This window comes from Pristis pectinata, chromosome 33 (genome assembly GCF_009764475.1).
Source record: "Pristis pectinata isolate sPriPec2 chromosome 33, sPriPec2.1.pri, whole genome shotgun sequence".
In the NCBI taxonomy this organism is placed as follows: domain Eukaryota; kingdom Metazoa; phylum Chordata; class Chondrichthyes; order Rhinopristiformes; family Pristidae; genus Pristis; species Pristis pectinata.
Window position 1 is genome coordinate 10,502,582 of NC_067437.1, and position 21,242 is coordinate 10,523,823.

General features: G+C 44.9%; 1 protein-coding gene across 1 annotated transcript in view; it reads left to right on the top strand.

Moving 5' to 3' along the window:
- cacna1ia (calcium voltage-gated channel subunit alpha1 Ia) overlaps positions 1–21,242 on the top strand; it is a 196,721-nt gene that overhangs the window by 84,784 nt on the left and 90,695 nt on the right. Inside the window, exons 10-14 of the mRNA XM_052042941.1 lie at positions 3,590–3,775; positions 5,461–5,578; positions 10,780–10,935; positions 11,830–11,920; positions 12,663–12,856. Of these exons, the coding sequence (XP_051898901.1) occupies positions 3,590–3,775; positions 5,461–5,578; positions 10,780–10,935; positions 11,830–11,920; positions 12,663–12,856 (745 nt within the window). The remainder of the gene's footprint in view (positions 1–3,589; positions 3,776–5,460; positions 5,579–10,779; positions 10,936–11,829; positions 11,921–12,662; positions 12,857–21,242) is intronic.

Genomic DNA, 21,242 nt, shown 5'->3' on the forward strand with positions numbered 1-21,242 from the left:
AGCTATTTGAGAAAGAAAGCTTCAGATATTCACAAAGCCTTTCATGTGAGTAGGAGTAAATCAGCAGATTTACTCTTTAAATAGTGATAGTAGGGGTTGGTATTGGGGGTGAGGATATAGGGAGGTTTGACATTGGAAGGCAGGAATATGAGAGGTTGGTGTTGTCGATGCTGAAGCCTGTTGAAGCACTTGGGAGTATGGAGTGTTGGAAGAGAAAATAAGGGTGTGGGGTGTTGGCCTTGGGGTGGTGGAGGTTTGGGAATGTTGGTGGAAGGGATGTGACAATGGGATGTTGGCTTCAGGGACATTGGAGTCTGACTGTTGGCTTTGAGGGGTATGAGAGTATTGGTGAAGGAGATGGGGTGTTGATCTTCTGGGTATTGGGACATGGGATAATGGTGGAGGGCATGGGGTTTGAGGTATTGAACGTGTATATTAGGGTGTTGATGGAGGAGATGGAAGTTCAAGGGGATGTTGTTGGCTGCAGCGTTAGTGTATGGTAGGTAGAGGTCCTAGCTCACAATTTACCTCACAATTTGGCTTCAGATTGGCTTTGTTTCACACTGAATCACAATCCATCCACTCTAGCAGGCATTAACATTGCAAGTGACAACATGGACGTTGACATAGTCACCAAATGTGCATCCATATTAGACATCAAACTGGCATTCAAACAATAGGTGAATTTTGCAGCCCAGGGACAGGCTAACCAAGATCCAACGAAAATCAGAAAACTGCAGACACTGGAAACCTAACTTAAAACAGAAAATGTTTTAAAACTCTAAGCAGGTCAGACACCATCTGTGGAAAGAGGAACAGAGTTAACATTTCAGGTGGAAGACCCTTCATCTGTGAGCTGAAACGTTAAGCACAAAGAACAGAAATAGAAGTCAGCCAACCAGACCCTCAATCCTGCCCCACAGTTTAATATGATTGTATCTTGTCTGCCCCAGACCTCTCCCTACCATACACTAACGCCGCAGCCAACAACATCCCCTTGAACTTCCATCTCCTCCATCAACACCCTAATATACACGTTCAATACCTCAAACCCCATGCCCTCCACCATTATCCCATGTCCCAATACCCAGATCAACACCCCATCTCCTTCACCAATACTCTCATACCCCTCAAAGCCAACAGTCAGACTCCAATGCCCCTGAAGCCAACATCCCATTGTCGCATCCCTTCCGCCAACACTCCCAAATCTCCACCACCCCAAGGCCAACACCCCACACCCTTATTCTCTCCAACACCCCATACATCTCAACTCTTCTGTGCTCTCAATTCGCCAATCTTTCAAAAATCAACTTTGCATACCTCCAGCGATCTTGCCTCCACAATACCCTGAGATTCGCCACCCTCTGCAAGGACAAATTCCTACACTCCTTGATTTTAACTGGCCACCCCATTATCTTGTAACTACCTCCCCTCGTTCGAAACACTCCCTCTGGTAGAGACCTTGACATTTATGCTGCTATGCCACCCTAGGATCTTATATTTCAATAAGATTGCCCCTCATCCTTCTAAACTCCATAGAGCACCGATCTAACCTTTTTAGCCATTCGTGATTGGACAATCCCCTCACTCCAGGAATTAACCCAGTGAGTCTCTTTGGGACAGCTTTCAATGCTGGTATAGTCTTTCTTAAATAGGGAGACCAAAACTGTGCATAGTACTCAAGGTGCACCCTCACCAGCATCCTGTACAATTCTAGCTCCAGCCCCCTAATATAAAGGCCAAAATGCCATTTTCCTTTGTAATTATTTGCTGCACCTACACACTAGCTTTTTATGTTTCATGCACAAGGACACTTCAATCCCTGTGCACTCCGCTCATTTGCAGTTTCTCTCCATTTAGATAATAGTCTACCTTTTGATTCCTCCTACCTCAAACCCTACATTAAACCTGATTTACCAAGTTTTTGCCCGCTCACCTGACCTATCTATGTATATCCTTTCCAGGGTGCAAATATCCTCATGCACTCCCAGCTGTTTCTCCTTCCACACATGCTGCCTGACCTGCCGAGTGTTTCCAGCATTTTTTGTTTGAAGAAGCTTTAATACTAGGTTAACATAACTCTCCCACATTTTAATTCTTTCCCTGTCCAGGTGAGTACCAGTGTTTATCTTGCAGCCTTGTTGATTTCTGTTGTTAACTTTGACGAAGACTCCTCAAGTCAGGAGTCTAAAACATTATTTATGCAGCACGGTAACAGGCCCTTCCTGCCCAACGAGCCCATGCCACCCTATTACACCCATGTTAACCTACTAACTCGTATGTCTTTGGAATGTGGGAGGAAGCCAGAGCAGCTGGAGGAAACCGGAGCTCCGAGTCAGGAGCAGGTCCTTTATGAATCCAAGTTGCTCAATGAAAGATGGATTGCAGGAAGCAAATGAGGCTGACGAGAGATATGTTGTAGATTTCTCCCAGAGACTGGAGTTTCTCTGGTGCGTCAGATCAGCACCTTCATCTCACTGCAAGCAGCGTGTGATCCTTTTGTGTATCCATGCCTGAAATGTTGGAAATAACTCCATCAATGAGAGCACAGTCTGAAGAGAACTGAACTCAACAGGCATACACAGACACACTCTCATACACGGACACACACAAACACATGCTCACATACTCACACACACACACACGCACGCACGCACGCACACACACACACACACACACATACAGAAAGTGGCTCATTCCCTGATTTACAGAAGATACACAGCTCCCTTAAGCCAAAGCCCTCCTGACCACTGAACAAGCAAATCCAGGCCCAATTTTCTTTTTATTGCCTGGATTACGGGATATTTGGCCAATTGCGTTCCCTAATTTACTGCAAGGATGTTTGAATTAGTCAAATTCTGTTTTTGCTGCCAAAGGATTTTTCAACATCTTCCCCACAGTTGTCCATGACAAACTGCCATGTTTTTGCAATACACTATTGGCCTGGTTGAATGAAAGGCTCATTAATATAGCACCCAAGGCTGCCTCGAGGCACTCTCTAGTCAATTATGTTGTCACACTTGTGATGTCAGCTTGAACACAGCAAGATCCCACAAACAGAAACTTGTTGATGGACAAGATTATTCATTTTATTGAGGATGGTTGGGGGATAAAAATATATCCAGAGGCTCCAGAGAAAACACCCGCAATCTTACAAAAATATTAGCCATGGGATCTTTTACAAGCACACAAGAATCACTCCCAGGACCAACACAACTCCTGCCCACCTCCATACTCACAGGCCCAACACCAACCCCATACTCACAACCCCAACACCAACCCCATACTCACAACCCCAACACCAACCCCATACCCGAAACCCCAACAGTAATCCTCAGCCCCCGTGCCAGCACAATTTAAAGGGATCAACAAGCTTCTGATTGACTCCTCAGGTGAAAGGCTCCAGTTGAAAGCTTCATCTTCACGGCAGTGCCTCAGGCAGTGCAGAGCTCCCTCGGTACCAGCAGTGGGAACATCGGTAGTCTGGTGCATGCTTGACCCTTCAACCTACTGGCTCAGTGCTACCCAATGAGCCACCGTAATACAGCTGCATATATATTTTGTTTTAATGTACCTTCTCTTGGGGCAGCGTCTGTGAGATCGTGGGTCAGTCCGATGGGGGCCTTTCCGTCCTGCGCACCTTCCGTCTCCTGCGGGTGCTGAAGTTGGTGAGATTCATGCCTGCTCTGCGCCGCCAGCTGGTGGTCCTAATGAAGACCATGGATAATGTTGCCACCTTCTGTATGCTGCTGATGCTCTTCATCTTCATCTTCAGGTAGGTCCCATCGCAGCCCAATGCTTCGATCGTCCAGACTTCCAACTCTTCCCACAGTTCTTTTCCTCTTCCCAGTCTGTCCCGGAGGTCCTGGCTCATGATGTGGTTCCATCTTGCTGTGCCACCATCAGGCCACCATTGTGAAAATATCACGTATAGGAACAGGAGTAGGCCATTCGGCCCCTCAAGGATGCATTATGGCAGTAACCAGTCCTAACTCCACCCTTCTACCTGATTGCTTCATCCCTGTTAGTGCACAAAAATCTGTTGCTTTCACACTCATCCCAAACCCATAAGGTATAGGAGCAGAACTAGGCCATTTGGCTCATCAAGTCTGTTCCAGCATTCAATTATGGCTGATTTCTTTCCTCTCAACCCCATTCTCCTGCCTTCTCCTCGTAACCCTTAACCCCCTTACCAATCAAGAATCTATCAATCCCTGCCTTAAATACACCCAATGACTTGGCCTCCACAGCCCTCAGTGGCAACAAATTCCACAGATTCACCACCCTCTAGCTGAAGAAGTTCCTCCTCATCTCAGTTCTGAAGGGACGTCCCTTTATTCTGAGGCTGTGCCCTCGGATCCTGGACTCTCATATTGATGGAAATATCCTCTCCACGTCCTCTCTATCCGTGGTCTTTTGCATCCATAAGGGGACAGAGGGCCTCAGTTTAATGTCCCATTAAAAGGCAACCCCTCTGACAGTGCAGCAACCCTTCGCTGTTGCAATCACCCTAGATTTGCGCTCTAGTCTGAGGAGGGGGATGTGAACCCATAACCTTCTGACTCGAAGACCATAAAAAATGTTTGTTCATTACCAATTCCAATTTGTATCTCCTTTTCCTTCCCTCCTCGGATTGTTCTGTGTGGTGGGTTATTCATAAACTATTGATTGAGAGAAAATCTCCTTAATCTCCTTAGATAATATGGAATTGGATGAAGGGGATTGCAGGAGGGCAGCCCTTGTTTTATCTAGCTGACCCGTCAAGTCCCAAACCCACTCTCCATGTGTCACTGGCTGGCTGTCACAAGCTCTTGTGGCCCCCTCTGACCTTGCAAGTAGGCCTGGTTGCCGTGGTGACGCACAATGAGGTTGACAGGACATTTCCCGCCAGTGCAGAGCAATGTCAAAACCTTGCAAAGTGTCTAATTGAGAAATCTAACTGCACATTAGCGTCGTTTGAGGTTCAGCTATGCCGCGTAATTGGTATGAAGATTAGAAGGAAAATGAAAGCCAATCAGGCTAGCTGTCGGAACCATCTGCACGCTTCAGGGAAATTATAAACTTGCTGTTTTAATTTGACTGAATGAGAAAAGGGACAGATGGGGTGACTCTAATCTCCAAAGTGTGCAGCATGCAAAAACAAACTGCGGGAAGAACTCAGCGGCTCAAGCAGCATCTGTGGATGCAAGGGGGAATGATGGACAATTCAGTGCGAGTCTGCATCAGGACCATCCTAGTCCTTTTCCAGTCCTCTTGGAGGTTTAACTCCTGATGCAGGGTCTCAACCCAAAACGTCGACCATCCCCTTGCCGCCACAGATGCTTCCTGACGCATTGAGTTCTTCCCGCACTTTGTTTCTGATCCAGATTCCAGCACCTGCAGTTTTTTGTGTCTATGAAGTGTCTAATCCACTTTCTTGTTAAAACAAACTTTGACCCCCCCCCCCCTTCTTCCCTCAAGCATTCTGGGAATGCACATCTTTGGCTGTAAATTTAGCCTGAAGACCGATGGTGGAGACACTGTTCCTGACAGGAAGAACTTCGATTCACTTCTCTGGGCAATCGTCACGGTATTCCAGGTCAGTGTGACGGACGGCGCCAGGCCAGATGGTGCAGGAAGGTTGAGAAAGCTTATTGGCCAGTAGGGTGGTACTAGGAGGAAATAACTCCATCAATAAGGAGAGGGTAAAGGCAAAGCCAAGGGGTTGAAGTGTGGCGGGGTCATTTGGCTGAGTGGAGGTTGGCGGTGGGGACTTGAGTTCTGATGTTCATGGCAACAGAGGGCCCCAACAACAGGATGTTGTGACAGGGGAAGTTATAGTGTATTGGAGGTGATCTGTAAGCCACAACTGTAGAACTGATGTGCACTGCATTGGATAAACTCCAGGAGACACCAGCAACTTCAGAACATGTACTGACTTTTTATTGAAGCCTAATAACACTACTACATATCCTACATCATGTACAACTACATCATTACATCAAATCCACACATGACTCATTTACATGTGCTTTCCCTCTTTAAAAGAGTGCTTCATTTATTTACAATAATTACAGATTCAGTCTGTGACTGACTTTCTCAAGTGCTTGGGACTTCTTAACTGTGTTTGGATCTCTCGTGCTGTAGTTATTTCTTGAACCGAAGACATCATAGCTCATCTCACTGTTGACGTGTGTCTCCTCTTCAGTGGCTCTTTTTATATCACTCCTGGAGTAAAGTTATCATCACATACTTTTCCGACAAGTTCTGGTGTGCTTCTCCCTATAATCATTTGGTCAATGTAGATACTTCTCTAATTCGAGCAAAATCTTATTTAGAACCACAGATTGGTACTATATCATCAATATCCCACTTCTGCTGGTCTTGGTATCCTCGCTTTCTCATGTTGCTTGAACTGTTTCTCCCTTCCCTCTTTCCACTGAATTGGAAAGATGCAAATCACGATTTGGCTTTTGTTCTACCCGCTGCCTCTCCATGTTCTACTCCAGGCACTCAAATGCTTTCAGTATCTGTGACGCAGCGACAGCTGGGGTGACTCTAGTGGTGGAATGAGATGTTGTACAGTACTTGAATAAGAAATTAGCTAAACAATGAATTAGACTCAAACAACCTTGACAAACTCGTCTCTTCAAAGTTTCTTTGAGAATGGGTATTTGAGTATAGGTACTTTGGCTGCACTGTTCCAGGTCAAATAGTCCAGAGGAATTAACACATTCAATACTGTACCTCCACATAAAGCATTTGGACAGATTTGACATGACCGATCTGATACCAATCTCCTGAGTATATCATAAGTGGGAAAAGTCAATCTCTACTCTTCAATTGTGTATCCTGATCCTGTTGTGCAGGATCCCACCTGTCAAACTACAATCAATTTCGAGTGCGTGTCAGTCTGGAGAAAATTGTTGGAGACACAAGAGACTGCAGATACTGGAATCTGGAGCAACACACAAGATGCTGGAGGAACTCAGCGGGTCAGGCAGCTTCTGTGGAGGGAAATGGACGGATCGAGACCCTTCATCTAGATTGAAAGTTCAAGGGGAGATAGCCAGGGCTATTTCCCTTCTATCCTTCAGTCCAGATGAAACGTCGACTGTCCATTTCTCTCCACAGATGCTGCCTGACCCGCTGAGTTCCTCCAGCATCTTGTGTGTTGCTGGAGCAAGTTGCTGTTGCCTTTTTGACAAAATTTGATATGATCTCTCTGAAATGTTCACGGTGGTCATCACAAGTAAGTGTCCTCGATGCTCTAGCTCTGCACTCTTGACAGACTAAACATGTTGAGACCAATATTCTGGATCTCTATTGACCCCTGACTCAGATATAAGGTTTCTGGCAAAAGCCTTCTTATTTACAATGCCAGAATGTTCTGAATCTTCTCAGGACATGGAGATTAATTATTTTATGAACCCACTTCAGATATCCGTGATTAATGGACAGTTGTTATGTTCGGTTATAAAATGGTTGAATATCCATATGTGGACACTTAACTGCATCAGCTTTGAGAGTTTGTTCATGGACTTTTTCAGAAGTGTATCTATTTTGCCTCAGCAATTTCTGTAGCTGTGACCGGAGAGTCATCATTCAGTAGTTGAAAGGTAAAGATTGTACAGTCCCGATGAAGTGTCTCAAACCAAAACGTTGACTGTCCGTTCCCCTCCACAGATGCTGCCTGAATCACTGAGTTCCTCCAGCAGTTATTTCTTTGCTCCAGATTCCAGCATATGTTGTCCCTTGTGTCTCTAAAGACTGTACCTTCATTACCTTCATCAGAACCTTTGCAAGGTAGCATGGATAAACATTCACATTTGCATTCTGTTTGGAAGATCGATACTCAATCTGGGACTCTGGTAGTCAACAAAATCATGTGTTTCTATGTCCTTAACGCTGCCATCGTCTCGTGGATTTGGAATCGGTAATAAGGGTTAGTGGTTCATGGCTGGAGTAAAAAAATCTTCTTATAGACACTGGTGAAACTCTTTTCACTCCAGAAATGATAGTTTGCACCTCTTTTTTTCTATCTGCTAATAGTTCCATTCATTGTAATTTAGAATGAGAGATGGAAACACTATTGGCTTTTGTTGGACATCAATTAGTTGTGACTAAAAGGAGCACCCATGCTGTAGATTGAAGCATCACTCGCAAACCTCACCGTTCTTGTCATGTCATGATGTACCGTTAAAGACTCTCTGCTATAGCTCTGTCTCTATGGGTTGGATTCTCCCTCTTGCTCTTCAGCACATCTCCACCTTTCATTCTTCTTGTGCAGCTGTTCCAGTGGTGTGAGCCCCATTCCAAATCTGGAGTAAGACAGAACTGCACCCAAACAGGTCTTAGCTCTGTAATGTTTTTGTCTCTTTACTTTACAATGTTTTTGACTTTGCCTCCAGTAGGTTATAAGCAATTAATGTTGACCTTTAATCCCAGATAGAAAGCTACTGGTTGGACAAAAAAAGAATGTGCATGAGTTTCGTGTTATGGTGATGTAATTGTTTGAGAACTTTTTCTTAAAATGCAAAGATTGCCTTTCTCAGTAGTGATGCCACTGAGAAGATACTTTGGAAATGGTCCATGTCTATTTATTCTTGTCTATTTTTGACTGGAAAATTTTCAATGACAATTAATTCCATATGACAATTTTTCTTTGAGAGTAAAGATCATAATGCATATTAGTAGGGTAATATTGACATTTAATTGGGTGCAAGCATGTAACAAGCCTACCTTTATAAAGAACTTGGTTCTTGCCAATTGTGCATATCAAGGATTGATGCTGAGTTCTCAGCCTGGGGAATCTCGGACTAGAAATGGGGAATCTGCAACTGGTGAATCTCAAACTAGAACTGGGGAACCTTGAACTAGAACTGGAGAATCTAGAACCAGGGAATCTAGAATTGAGGTCAGGTTCTAAGGATAAGGGGTCAACCATTTAGGAATGAGATGAGGAGAAACTTCTTTGATGGTTGAGAATCTTTGTAGTTCTCTACTGCAGGAGACAGTAGTATACAGTGTATTCAAGGCTGAAATCGATAGATATTTTTGGACATAGGCAGGAAAATGGGCTTGAGGCATTGGATCAGCCATGATCTTATTGACTGATGGAGCAGATTGGACGGAACCATGTGGAAATAACGTCAAAACATAACAAAAAGGAGCAGGTGTAGGCCAACTGGCTCCTTGACTCTACTTCCCTATTCAGTAAGATCATGACTGATGCAGACATAGCCTCATCCCCTTCCCCCCTCCCACTTTATATGCCTTGGATTCCCTTGCAGTTCAAGTGTCTGACAATCTCCATCTTAAACATTTTGAAGGATCCCCCCTCCAGAGCTCTCTAGGGTAGGAAATTCCAAAGAATTACAACCCTCTGAAAGAAGTTGTCTCTCCTCACCTCCATCTTAAAAGGGCAAGCCTTTATTCTCCTCCCAATCCTGCTTCTATTTCCATATTCTCTCTTCAAACAATTGACAAATAAAAGATCTACCAACCCTGAGTGCAATGTATTGGAATTGGTTTATTATTGTCACTTGTTCCAAGGTATGGTGAAAAACTTGTCTTGAATACTGTTCATACAGATCAATTCATTACACAGTGCATTGAGGTAGTACAAGGTAAAACAATACAGAATGCAGAATAAAGTGTTACAGTTACAGAGAATGTGCAGTGCCGGTAGACAATAAGGTGCAAGGTCATAACGACGTGGATTGTGAAGTCATGAGTCCATCTTATCATACTGGGAACTGTTCAATAGTCTTATAACAGCGGGAGAGAAGCTGTCCTTGAGCCTGGTGGTACGTGCTTTCAGGCATTTGTATTTTCTGCCTGATGGGAGGGGGGAGAACAGAGAATGTCTGGGATGGGTGGGGTCTTTGATTATGCTGGCTGCTTTACCGAGGCAGCAAGAAGTGTGGACAGAGTCCATGGAGGGAAGGCTGGTTTCTGAGATGTGCTGAGCTGTGCCTGCAACTCTCTGCGGTTTCTTGCGGTCCTGGGCAGAGCAGTTGCCATACAAAGCCATGATACATCCAGGTAGGATGCTTTCTATGGTGCATTGATAAAAGTTGGTGAATGTCAAAGGGGACATGCCAAATTACATTAGCCGCTTGAGGAAGTAGAGGTGTTGGTGAGCTTTCTTGGCCAAGGCATCTACGTGGTTGGACAAGGACAGGCTATTGGTGATGTTCACTCCTCAGAACTTGAAGCTCTCAACCCTCGTGACCTCAGCACCATTGATGTAGACAGGAGTAGGTGCACCACCACCCTTCCTAAAATCAATGACCAGCTCTTTTGTTTTTACTGACATTGAGGGAAAGGTTGTTGTCATGATACCATGTTACTAAGCTCTGTATCTCCTTCCTGTTCTCCGACTCATCATTATTTGAGATAAAGACCCACTACGGTGGTATCATCTGCAAACTTGTAGATGGAGTTAGAGCAGAATCTGGCCACAGAGTCATGAGTGTATAGGGAGTAGAGTAGGGGGTTGAGGACGCAGCCTTGTGGGGCACCAGTGTTGAGAATAATCGTGCTGGAGGTGTTGTTGCCTATCCTCACTGACTGCGGTCTGTTGGTCAGGAAGTCAAGGATCCAGTTGCAGAGGGAGGTGTTGAGTCCCAGGTCTCGGAGTTTGGTGATGAGTTTGCTTGGGGTTATAGTATTGAAGGTGGAGCTGTAGTTAAATGGTATTGCTTGAACCTTATGGCTTTCTCACCTTTCCCTCATCCAAACTCCCGGCCACCATCTGCTCCCTACCTGCCCTCTCCCACCCATTTCCCATCACAGATCCTGACTCAGGAGGATTGGAACGTCGTCCTTTATAACGGTATGGCTTCCACCTCACCCTGGGCTGCTTTGTACTTCGTCGCGCTGATGACCTTTGGTAACTACGTCCTCTTCAACCTCTTGGTCGCTATCTTGGTGGAGGGCTTCCAGGCAGAGGTAAGGGGTTCTTCACCGTCATGGAAGGAAGTTACAAATCCCTTTGGAGAGGTGGTGGGCTCACAATATTCCCTCCATCCTTCTGGAGTTCCTAGACATGAGCGCCCCCCCCCCCCCAACTTTCCTACCTCCTGAAACCATCTACAAAAGTGTGGTGGGGTATGGTGTACAGTTTTGGCCACCCTGTTATAGGAAAGATGTCATTAAGCTGGAAAGAGTGCAAAGAAGATTTACAAGAATGTTGCTGGGACTGAGGGCCTGAGTTCTAGGGAGAGGTTGGGCAGACTAGGACTTTATTCCTTGGAACATAAAAGACTGAGGGGTGACCTTATAGAGGGGTATAAAATCATGGGGGGTATAGATAGGGTGAATGCACACCATCTTTTTCCCAGGGAAAAGGAAAGCTAGAGGGCATAGGTGTAAGGTGAATGGGGAAAGATTTAAAAGGGACCTGAGGTGCAACTTCTTCAAGTAAAGGGTGGTGCGTATATGGAACGAGCTGCCAGAGAAAGTAGCTAAGGAGGGTACAAAAAAGACATTTGGATAAGTATATGGATAGGAAAGGTTTGGAGGGATATGGGTAAAAGGCGGGCAAATGGGACTAGCTTAGGAGGGCACCTTAGTTGCCATGGATGAGTTAGGTCTTTGACTCTATGACCTACTGGTTGATAGGGCAGTAACCAACCTTGGTAAGAGTTGAGCTGCATTGTTGGGACAGCTTAAATGGAACTTGGTATCGCATCGAATCGGTCAGCATATTCCTCAGATTGCTTGACATAATGTAGAGTTGATAGTTTGTACTGTCTGACCAAAGATAGTAAGTCTAATCTTTAGTACCCTCCCCTTCCCTTATAACTATATGCTTAACTTTCCCTCTTGTATATTCATCTCCAGGGCAATGCCAACAAGTGGGACTCAGAGGAAGAACGAACTTCAACTAACTTTGAAGACTGTGAAAAGATAAAAGAAATGCACTATTTATCAGGTTGGCATCCTTCACTAAAGGGGCCTCTTGTGACCCACGGGCTCATATTAACTTGGGGATTTAATGGAGGGGATAGGAGGAAAGTGTTGCCATTGGAAGGGAGGTTGGTAATCAGGGGACACAGACTGAAGGATCAGGTGAGGAAACGTTTCCTTATGAAATGTGTTGCTGTGATCTGGAAAGGGCGGTGGAAGCAGATTCATTGGGAACTTTAAAGTGGTAATTGGATAAATCCTTGCAGGAATGTGGGGAGATGATGTGGAGCAGCAAATGGCCTCCCGTGGGATTCTGCATTGACTATGTATGGACCAGGCGCTGAGACTTTTCAACCAGTACAGCACCTGAGTTAAGAGCCACTGGACTGGTTGATTTATTCCAGCTGAATTCAAGTCAAGTTTATTGTCATGTGCACAGGTACGGTGAGGTGCAGGTACAATGAAAAACTTGCTTGCAGCAGCATCACAGACACATAGGTACAAACAGCACACAAAACATAAATTATACCAGATATTGAAGAAAAAAAGAATGTGCAAAGTAAGACATTAGTGCAAAACAGAAAGACACAAGTCCATGGTAGTGCAAGAGGTGGTCTGAAGTGTTCCGTTGCTGAGGTAGGGTTAGGGTAGTGCGGGTCGATTTAAGAACCTGATGGTTTGTGCCCATTCCCCTTGGGTTTAGAGCTGTTGCTGAGTTCCTGAGCAATGTCTAACCCTGGTTTTGCACCTGTTTGTCATGGATTCAGAGGTGAAAGGATGTTCGGTTGCAATGACCCCCAACGGGCATTTGGACCTGGCTCCCCAAAACCAATCAATAGGATCGGGAATCATAACCTCCTCAAGGACTTCACTGCAGCCTGAAAACTTCCGGAGCTTCACAGGGTCAAGGAAGAGCAGCATGACCTCACTGACCAGGGGCAACTTCGATCAGAAATCATTGGTAAGAATCACATGGTGTCGCCGGGCAACATTCGACATGGAATACTGAGGTGCGGGTAGAGGAGATGATAGGATGGCAGTCTCCCCTATTCAAGTGGAAGATGAACTATTTGTCAATCAATTCTGGAGCCATGGTTCACTGGGCAGAACTCCTTTGCTGCTGGGTCAGAAGGTTGTGTTCAAGTCCCTTTCCAGAGACTTGACCACAAAAGCCCAGTGCTGTACTGAGGGAAGACTGCACCGTCAGAGGCGCTATCTTTTGGATGAAATGTAGAATTGAAGACCTATCTCCGCTCTCGGTAACAAATGCCAGGGTGATATTTTTACGGAGAGAAGGGGACCTGGCCATAATCCCTCAATCCGGATCACTAAAATAAATTACTACATTGCTGTTTGTGGAATCTTGCTAATTGGCTACCAATTTTCCTACATTAAAATGGCAGTATATCATTGGCTGCAGAACTCTGTGGAATGTTCTGAAAAGTACAATAGGAATAAAAGTCCCCTTTTTCTCTCATTTATGTAATTGGTTCATTATTGTCACATGTACTGAGGTACAGTGAAAAATTTTGCATGCCATCCAGAGCGATCATTCCATACATAAGTACATCAAGGTAGTACAAAAGGAAACTCAATAACAGAATGCAGAATATAGTGTTACATTTACAGAGAAAATGCAGTGCAGGTAAACAAATAAGGTGCAAGGGCCACGAGGTAGATTGAGAGATCAGGAGTTCTTTATCGTACAAGAGGTTCAAGAGTCTTATAACAGCACTTATGTGTATTGCTACCATTTGCTAACCTCGATTGCAAACATCCCATATGAGTTATCATTGTGTAACCTCCTGCCCCCAACTAGCCCTCCCTCACAGTCTCACCACGGGAACCAACCCATCCATCCTCCCAGCAACCATGAGAAACGAGTCTCCTCATCTCCCAACAGGATAAATCCTGACTGTCCATCAATCTTTCTTCCTCCACCTCCTATTTTATAGCCAGCAAACTCAACTCAAAATGAAGGAACGCATCTCGTGAGCAATGCACAAAGTGCTGGAGGAACTCAGCGGGTCAGGCAGCATCTGTGGAGGGAAATGGACAGTCGATGTTTTGGGTCAAGACCCTTCAGACAGACCTGTCGACTGTCCATTTCCCTCCACAGATGCTGCCTGACCTGCTGAGTTCCTCCAGCACTTTGTGTGTTGCTCCAGATTCCAGCATCTGCAGTCTCTTGTGTCTCCAAATGCACATTGTGATCTTGTTACTTGTATAATAGCTTTGAAGCTTTGATTAATAGTCCAGTGACATAAGCTTGAATCCCACCAATGTTAAATGAAGACTTAAATTCAGTTAATCAAATAATCTGAAATAAAAAGGTTTAGTTATCATGGCCACTTAAGACACATTTTGTTCACTTTTCACAAGGAGATCTACAATCCTTACTTGGTCTGGCCTCTGTGACTCCACCCTCACAGCGATGTAGAAATACTTAATTGCCCTCTAAAATGAGATGCCATGTTATCAAGAAGGTGACTCACCACTTTCTGGAAGGGCGATAAGAGAGAGAAAATAATGTTGGCCCAGACCCAACACACAATGAAAAGTACTGATTGTTGCTTTCAATCATCTTTCTGGGATTTTACCCCATTTAAGAACTGGGATTTGGATACTTTCCATTTCTAACTCCCTGAGTTAATCCACCAGATCTACTGTAACACAGGTGGATGCAGGCAGCTCTTCTTCCAATTAACAGAACTGAAGGCACCTTCCTGTTAAAGAATCCAGCCATCCTACCGCCTCCCACACTGATTTTCCTTAAATCCTCTCAGTGTGGTTGTCAAAATGAGGCCAGGTTTTGTATCGATTGCCTTCACACAGTTCAAAACAAACTTTCTCTTTGTTACAAGCTGACATCAACAGGGGAGTCACTCATTCCGGAACGAATGTTCCCCGATCCAAAGTTCTTGTTATTCTTATACTATTTCTTATCTACTTTCCCCTCCAACTATCTCTACATGCATGCACTGTGATTACATAGAGTGAGGTAAAGCCTTTTGCAGTGTCAAACTTCCGTGCTGATGTGCTGTGTGAGTTGTTACACTTTCACCTTCTATATACAATGGCAAGCTTCTGTCCTGGACTTCTTGTTAGCTGGTAACCAAGCATGAGTTTACTATAACTCACTTTTGCCTACAGTTTATGGCTCGAGCCTGCTGAGTCTGTTACAGACTCTCACTGCCTGGTACCAACCCTGTAGAGCCCCCCCTTTATCTCTCTGCTACATGATCATCCCCATTTTCTCTCTGCTGCAGTACAGAGCCAAGAATTCCCTATTCCCTGCTATAAATTTACTATCCCCTACGACAGTGGCACTCATTTCAGTCCTGCATCCCTAGGAAGTCAGAATGTAAATTTAGTGCCAATTAGCTCTGCACCACCATCCGCTTGGAGAAACTCCACTTCTCTCTCCATAGATGCTGCCTGACCAGCTAAGTATTTCAAGCACTTACCTTTCTTATTTCAGATATCCCACATTTGCAATTGATTTGCTTTATAATCTACCAGGAACTAGTTTAGTACACAAAAAATTAATTTTTCCTTTTGTAACTGGTAGTCCAGAGAGGGTCTTGGCTGCAACAGTGGCCTGGACAATAACTACCATCCTTGATGGAACGTTATCTGCTCAGATAAGTGCTATACTGGATGTGGTGAATTAAAGGCATTGTGTCATAGATCTGGAGACACAGGAGACTGCAGGTGCTGGAATGTCACAGATCTGAATTGCCATGTAGTGCAGTTATCTCTTCCCCAGTGTCCTCCAGGACAATGCTGCTGGCTGTCACATATCCAGAGACCTCTCCCGTCCATGTGGAGTTTAAGACTGCCTCATAGTTCAACAGGATCATGGTTTCATCAACTGCTTCTCACCTATCCCCACAACCCTTAATTCCCTTGGTGTCCAAAACCCTTTTGGTTGCACTCTTGAACATCCGCAATGATCAGAGTAGATCCAAATAGAGGGTTCTACCCTCCAGGCAGAGGGCTCTAAAGATTCACAATCGTACTAGTGATGACATTTCAGCCCTCTATGGCTGATCCTTTGTGAGATCATTCAATCCCTCGTAGCACCATGCAGACCTCAGCATGATCATCTCTCATTCTTCCAAACACTGTGAGTATGGAAGGGTATAATTAGCGCTGCTGCCTCACACTCCAGGGACCCCGGGTTCGATCCTGACCTCTTGCTGTGTGGAGTTTGCACGTTCTCCCTGTGACCATGTGGGTTTCCACTGGATGCTTCAGTTTCCTCCCACATCCCAAAGACGTGCGGTTTGGTGGGTAAACTGTAAGTTGTCTCTAGTGTGTAGGTGAATGGATAGAATCTGGGGGGAGTTGTTGAGAATATAGGGAAAATAAAAAATGGGTTAACATAGGATTATCATCAAGTGGGTGGTTGATGGTTGGCACGGACTCGGTGGGCTGAAGGGCCTGTTTCCATGCTGTATCTCTCTGTGACTCTACATTATTCCTGCTCAATGTTCTGCATGGCTAGTTTGGGGGAGGTTTGTGCTCTTAACCAAAGAAGGTAAGTAGGAACAAGAGTAGGACACATACTCTTTTGAGGTTGCTCCACCATTCATCAAGATCATGGCTGAGCATCGACCTCAGCACCATTTTCATGCACTATTCCCATATCTCTTGATTTTCTGAATATCAAGAAATCGATTGAAAATCAAATAACTCCAAATGCAGATTGTGTACGGAGGGTGGCAGGTGGAATCTTCTGTCTGGGTATGTTACAACCTTCTGGACTCAACACCAAATTGTCTGCTTTTGGATAACGTGATCTTTCTTCCTGTCTATATTCTCTTTTCTTTTTCTATCTGTGCACACTCTAGCTTTCTGAACAAGTCCCAGTATGCAAGAACCACCTCAGATACATGTTACACAACCATGGTACCTTAGAACACCTGCCATTCATGTTCACTGTATCAGAGAAATTATTTTGGTTTCATCCATATTTTACTGCCAGACTTAACATACTTCTCTCTTTCTCAGGTCTGATGAAGGGTCCCTCATCTGAAACATTAACTGTTTCTCTTTCCACAGATGCTGCTTGACCTGCTCAGTTGGTCCCACCACCTTACCATGAACAACTCATTGCATAGGTTTCGTAGCTTAATGTGCTGATCACTGTCTCCGTTAAGTGCTTTGACTCATCCCGTCTCAAACACTCTATTTATTCTGCACATCCCTTCCCCACCTTCCTTCCCAGTGAAAACCAATTTGTATCTCGTTATCTCCCAATCCTGGCAAAAGGTTCCCAGACCCGAACCGTTCTCTTCCCACAGATCCTTCCTGACGCTCAGTTTTTCCAGCATTTTCTGTTTTTGTTTAAGCAATCTATTGATCTCTATTTTGAGTGAACTCAATGACTGAGCCCCCACAGACCTCTCAGGTAGAGAATTCTCCAAGTGAGGAAATGTTCTCCACATCCCAGTCCTAAATGGTCGACCCTTTCATTTTCTGAGACAATGACCCATGGTTCTGTGCTATCCCACAAGAAGAATGTTCTCCCCATGTCTACCCTAATGAGCCCTGTAAAAATTTTGTATGTTTCAGTGAGTTTGCCTCTCAATCTTCCAAACTTATAAAATACATGGAAACACACGATAGTGCAGATGCTGGAATCTGAAGGAAAAAACAGTCTACTGGAGGAACTCAGCGGGTCGAGCAGCATCTGTGAGGGAAAAGGAATTGTCGACATTTTGGTTCAACAACTCCTATCCCCACACAGATGCTGCTTGACCTGCTGAGTTCCTCCAGCAGATTGTTTGAAGGTACATGCTTTTGCTACTCAATCACTCCTCATACTGCAAACCCACTGTCCAGAGAATCTCTATTGCACTCTCTCTATGGCAAGTCCATCCCTTTTTTTTGGTAAGGAGACTAACCCTGAACACAATACTCCAGGTGTTGTCTCACCAAGGCCCTATAGAATTGTAATAAGACAAAGATCGAGTAGAATGGGACAGAGCTCTCCACAGTGTAGAAGAATGAAATGTGATCTTATTGAAACATGTATAGAGTCATAGAGTTACACAGTACAGAAACAGGCCCTTTAGCCCAACTCATCCATGCCGACCAAGGTGTCTTCCTGAGCTAGTCCCATTTGCCTGCATTTGGGCCATATCCCTCTAAACCTTGTACCTGTCCAAATGTTTTTTAAATGTTATAATTGTACCCGCCTCTACCACTTCCTCTGCAGCTTGTTCCACATACCCACCACCCTCAGGGTGAAAAATCTATTCCTCAGGTCCTCTTAATCTTTCCCCTCTCACCTTAAGCCTGTGCCCTCTAATTTTAGACTCCTTACCCTGGGGAAAAGTCTGCGACCATCCACCTTACCTATGCCCCTCATCATTTTATAAATCTCTGTAACATCACCATTCAGCTTCCTACACTCCAGGGAAAATAGTCCCAGCCTATCCAATCTCACTTTATAACTCAAGCTCTCCAGTCCTGGCAAATTCCTTGTGAATCTCTTCTGCATCCTTTCCAGCATGAATCACATCCTTCATACAAGTGTGGTCTCACCAACTCTTTGTCCAGACGTAATATGATGTCCAAACTCTTGTACTCTGACCAATGAAGGCAAGCATGTCATACACCTTCTTCAACACCCTGTCTGCCTCTGTCACCCAAGGGGACCTACACAGGGTTTGTGTTCATAGAATGTTTTCCTCAGTGGGGGAATCGAGGAGTAGAGGGCATAGCCTCTAGGTAAGAGGTTGCCCATTTCAGAGTGATATGAGGAGGAAAGTATTATCATAGCAGAATCTTTGGAATTGTCTATTTGACAAAGAGCTATGACAGATGTCATTGAATATATTCAAGGTGAATAGCCACAGTCTTTTCCCCAGGGTAAGGGAGTCCAAACTAGAGGGCATAGGTTTAAAGCGAGAGGGGAAAGATTTAAAAGGGACTTGAGGGACAACTTTTCCACACAGAGGGTGGTGGGTACATGAAATGAGCTGCCAGGGGAAGTGGTAGAGGCAGGTACAATTACAACATTTGCACAGATACATGGATAGAAAAGATATGAGCCAAATGCAGGCAAATGGGAATAGCTCACTTAGGCAACTTGGTCGGCATGGACAAGTTGGGCCAAAGGGCCTGTTTTCCACGCTGCATGGCTCCATGAGACGGGCAGGTTCTACAGGAATTCAAAGGTTATGGAGAACAGACAGGGAAGTGATGCTGAGGCCCAGATCAGTTTAACCCTGCCCTTACTGAACGGCAGAGCAAGCTCGAGAGGCAGTAGGACCTACTCCTGCTCCTACTTCTTATGTTACTATAATCACAAATAATGAAACAAGTTAAATATAAGCTGTTTCAGGACAAGTGCTTCCAAAGATACCACAATCTGCCTCCACGTATTTCCCAGCAGGTGATTCGATGAGTTGGATTTCTGGGTTATAATGAATGTCGGTGGGGGGGGGGGGGGGGGGGGGGGGCGGTGTCGGTTAAACAAATTATTACATCTATCATTATTAAACACTGTGAGCATGTATTGCTCCTGGTACTTAACAGTTAAGAGTACTTACAACAATGAATGCTTATTATTGATGGCACTTACAGTCAGAATACTTATGTGCAGTTTAAACCCTCCATTAACCCTACTTAATGCATTTGGGATGTGGGATGAGTGTTTAAAATTTCAACTAAATTCTCAGCTGGCAGGATGGGAATTGTGAGCCAGATTCAGTCTTAACCATAAGATCATAAGTGTAGCGTTTAGCGTAACGCTACTACAGTGCCAGCAACCCGGGTTCAACTCCAGCCGCTGTCTGTAAGGAGTTTGTATGTTCTCCCCGTGTCTGCGTGGGTTTCCTCCGGGTGCTCTGGTTTCCCCCACATTCCAAAGACGTACGAGTTAGGAAGTTGTGGGCATGCTGTGTTGGCGTTAGAAGAATGGCGACACTTGCGGGCTGCCCCCAGAACACTCTACACAAAAGATGCATTTCACTGTGTGTTTCGATGTACATGTGACTAATAAAAAAATCTTATAGGAGCAAAATTAGACCATTCGGCCCATCGAGTCTGCTCCACCATTCATTGAAGGCTGATTTCTTTTTCAACTGCATTCTCCTGCCTTCTCCCCATAACCCTTAACCCCCTGAACAATTAAGAACCATTCCATAACAAATGTAATGGACACCCAGTGTGGAATGGAAACCTAATTGGTGTCAACTTGTTGCCCAGTTTGGGTTTCTTGATGCCAACCAGGGCACCAGTGGTGTTTCTGCAACTTAGTTCAAGGACCTCCCCCATGTAGGAAGGGGGAGGGGATCAATTTCTGGTCACCACCCTGTCATTTCTGGTAGAAGGAGAATAGCTTGGGCTGGCGGACAGCAGGATTAGGTTCAGCAGTGATGCACGCCCTGGTCGAACAGCCTGTTGTCATTCACATGAATAAGAAGTGAGAGAAAGAGGGAACTTGACATTACGAGGCTGTCGGAAGGTGCTTCATCGGAGTGGGAGTGGGATGGTGTCGATTCAACCTTCCCCAACTAGGGCAAACCAAGTTAAAACATTGAGACAATACCTACCAACCCTTGAGAGGGGCTTTGCCAGGCAGGAGAGATGATCAAATCTTTGTTTGGCCATTGGATTATAACAGGGCCTGAATTCCATGGGACTTATTCCAAGGGAATTAGCAGGGATTGGTAGGTTAATTGCCCACTGCAAATTGCCCCTAGTATGGGTGAGTGGTAGAATCCAGGCATGGGGATGTTGATGAGAATGTGGGAAGAGTAAAAAATGGGATTAGTGTGAGATTAGTGTAAATAGATACTTTATGGTCAACACAGACTCAGTGCCCAAAGAGTTTGTTTCTGTGCTGTATAACTATGACTCTAAATTAAAGATATGCCCTTCTAAATAACTTTCACCTTTCCTTCAGATGTTTCAAAGCACTTTACAGTCAATGTAAAACGTTTTGAAGCTTGGCCACTTTTGTGATATGGGAAAAGCTGCAGCCAAGTTACACACAGCAAGCTCCCACAAACAGCAATGCTATCATGACCAGATCTTCAGTTTTGCTTTTTGAGAGAGCAGACACAGCCTCAGTTTTTCTGGGTGATCAGGGAGACAGCACCTCCAGCAATGCAGCACTTCCTTAGTACTGACCTCTGACAGTGGACCACTGTTGCACTTTCAACAGTGTAGTACCCCCCCCCCCCCCCAAGGAGGAGTAACCCTCCAACCCTGAAGAATTCCCTCAGCATTGAACTCTAACACTGGACTCCTTCCTCAGCATTGCCCTTCTGACAGTGCAATACTCTATCAATGCTGTTCCTTCATCAGTGTGGCACTCCCTCAGTACT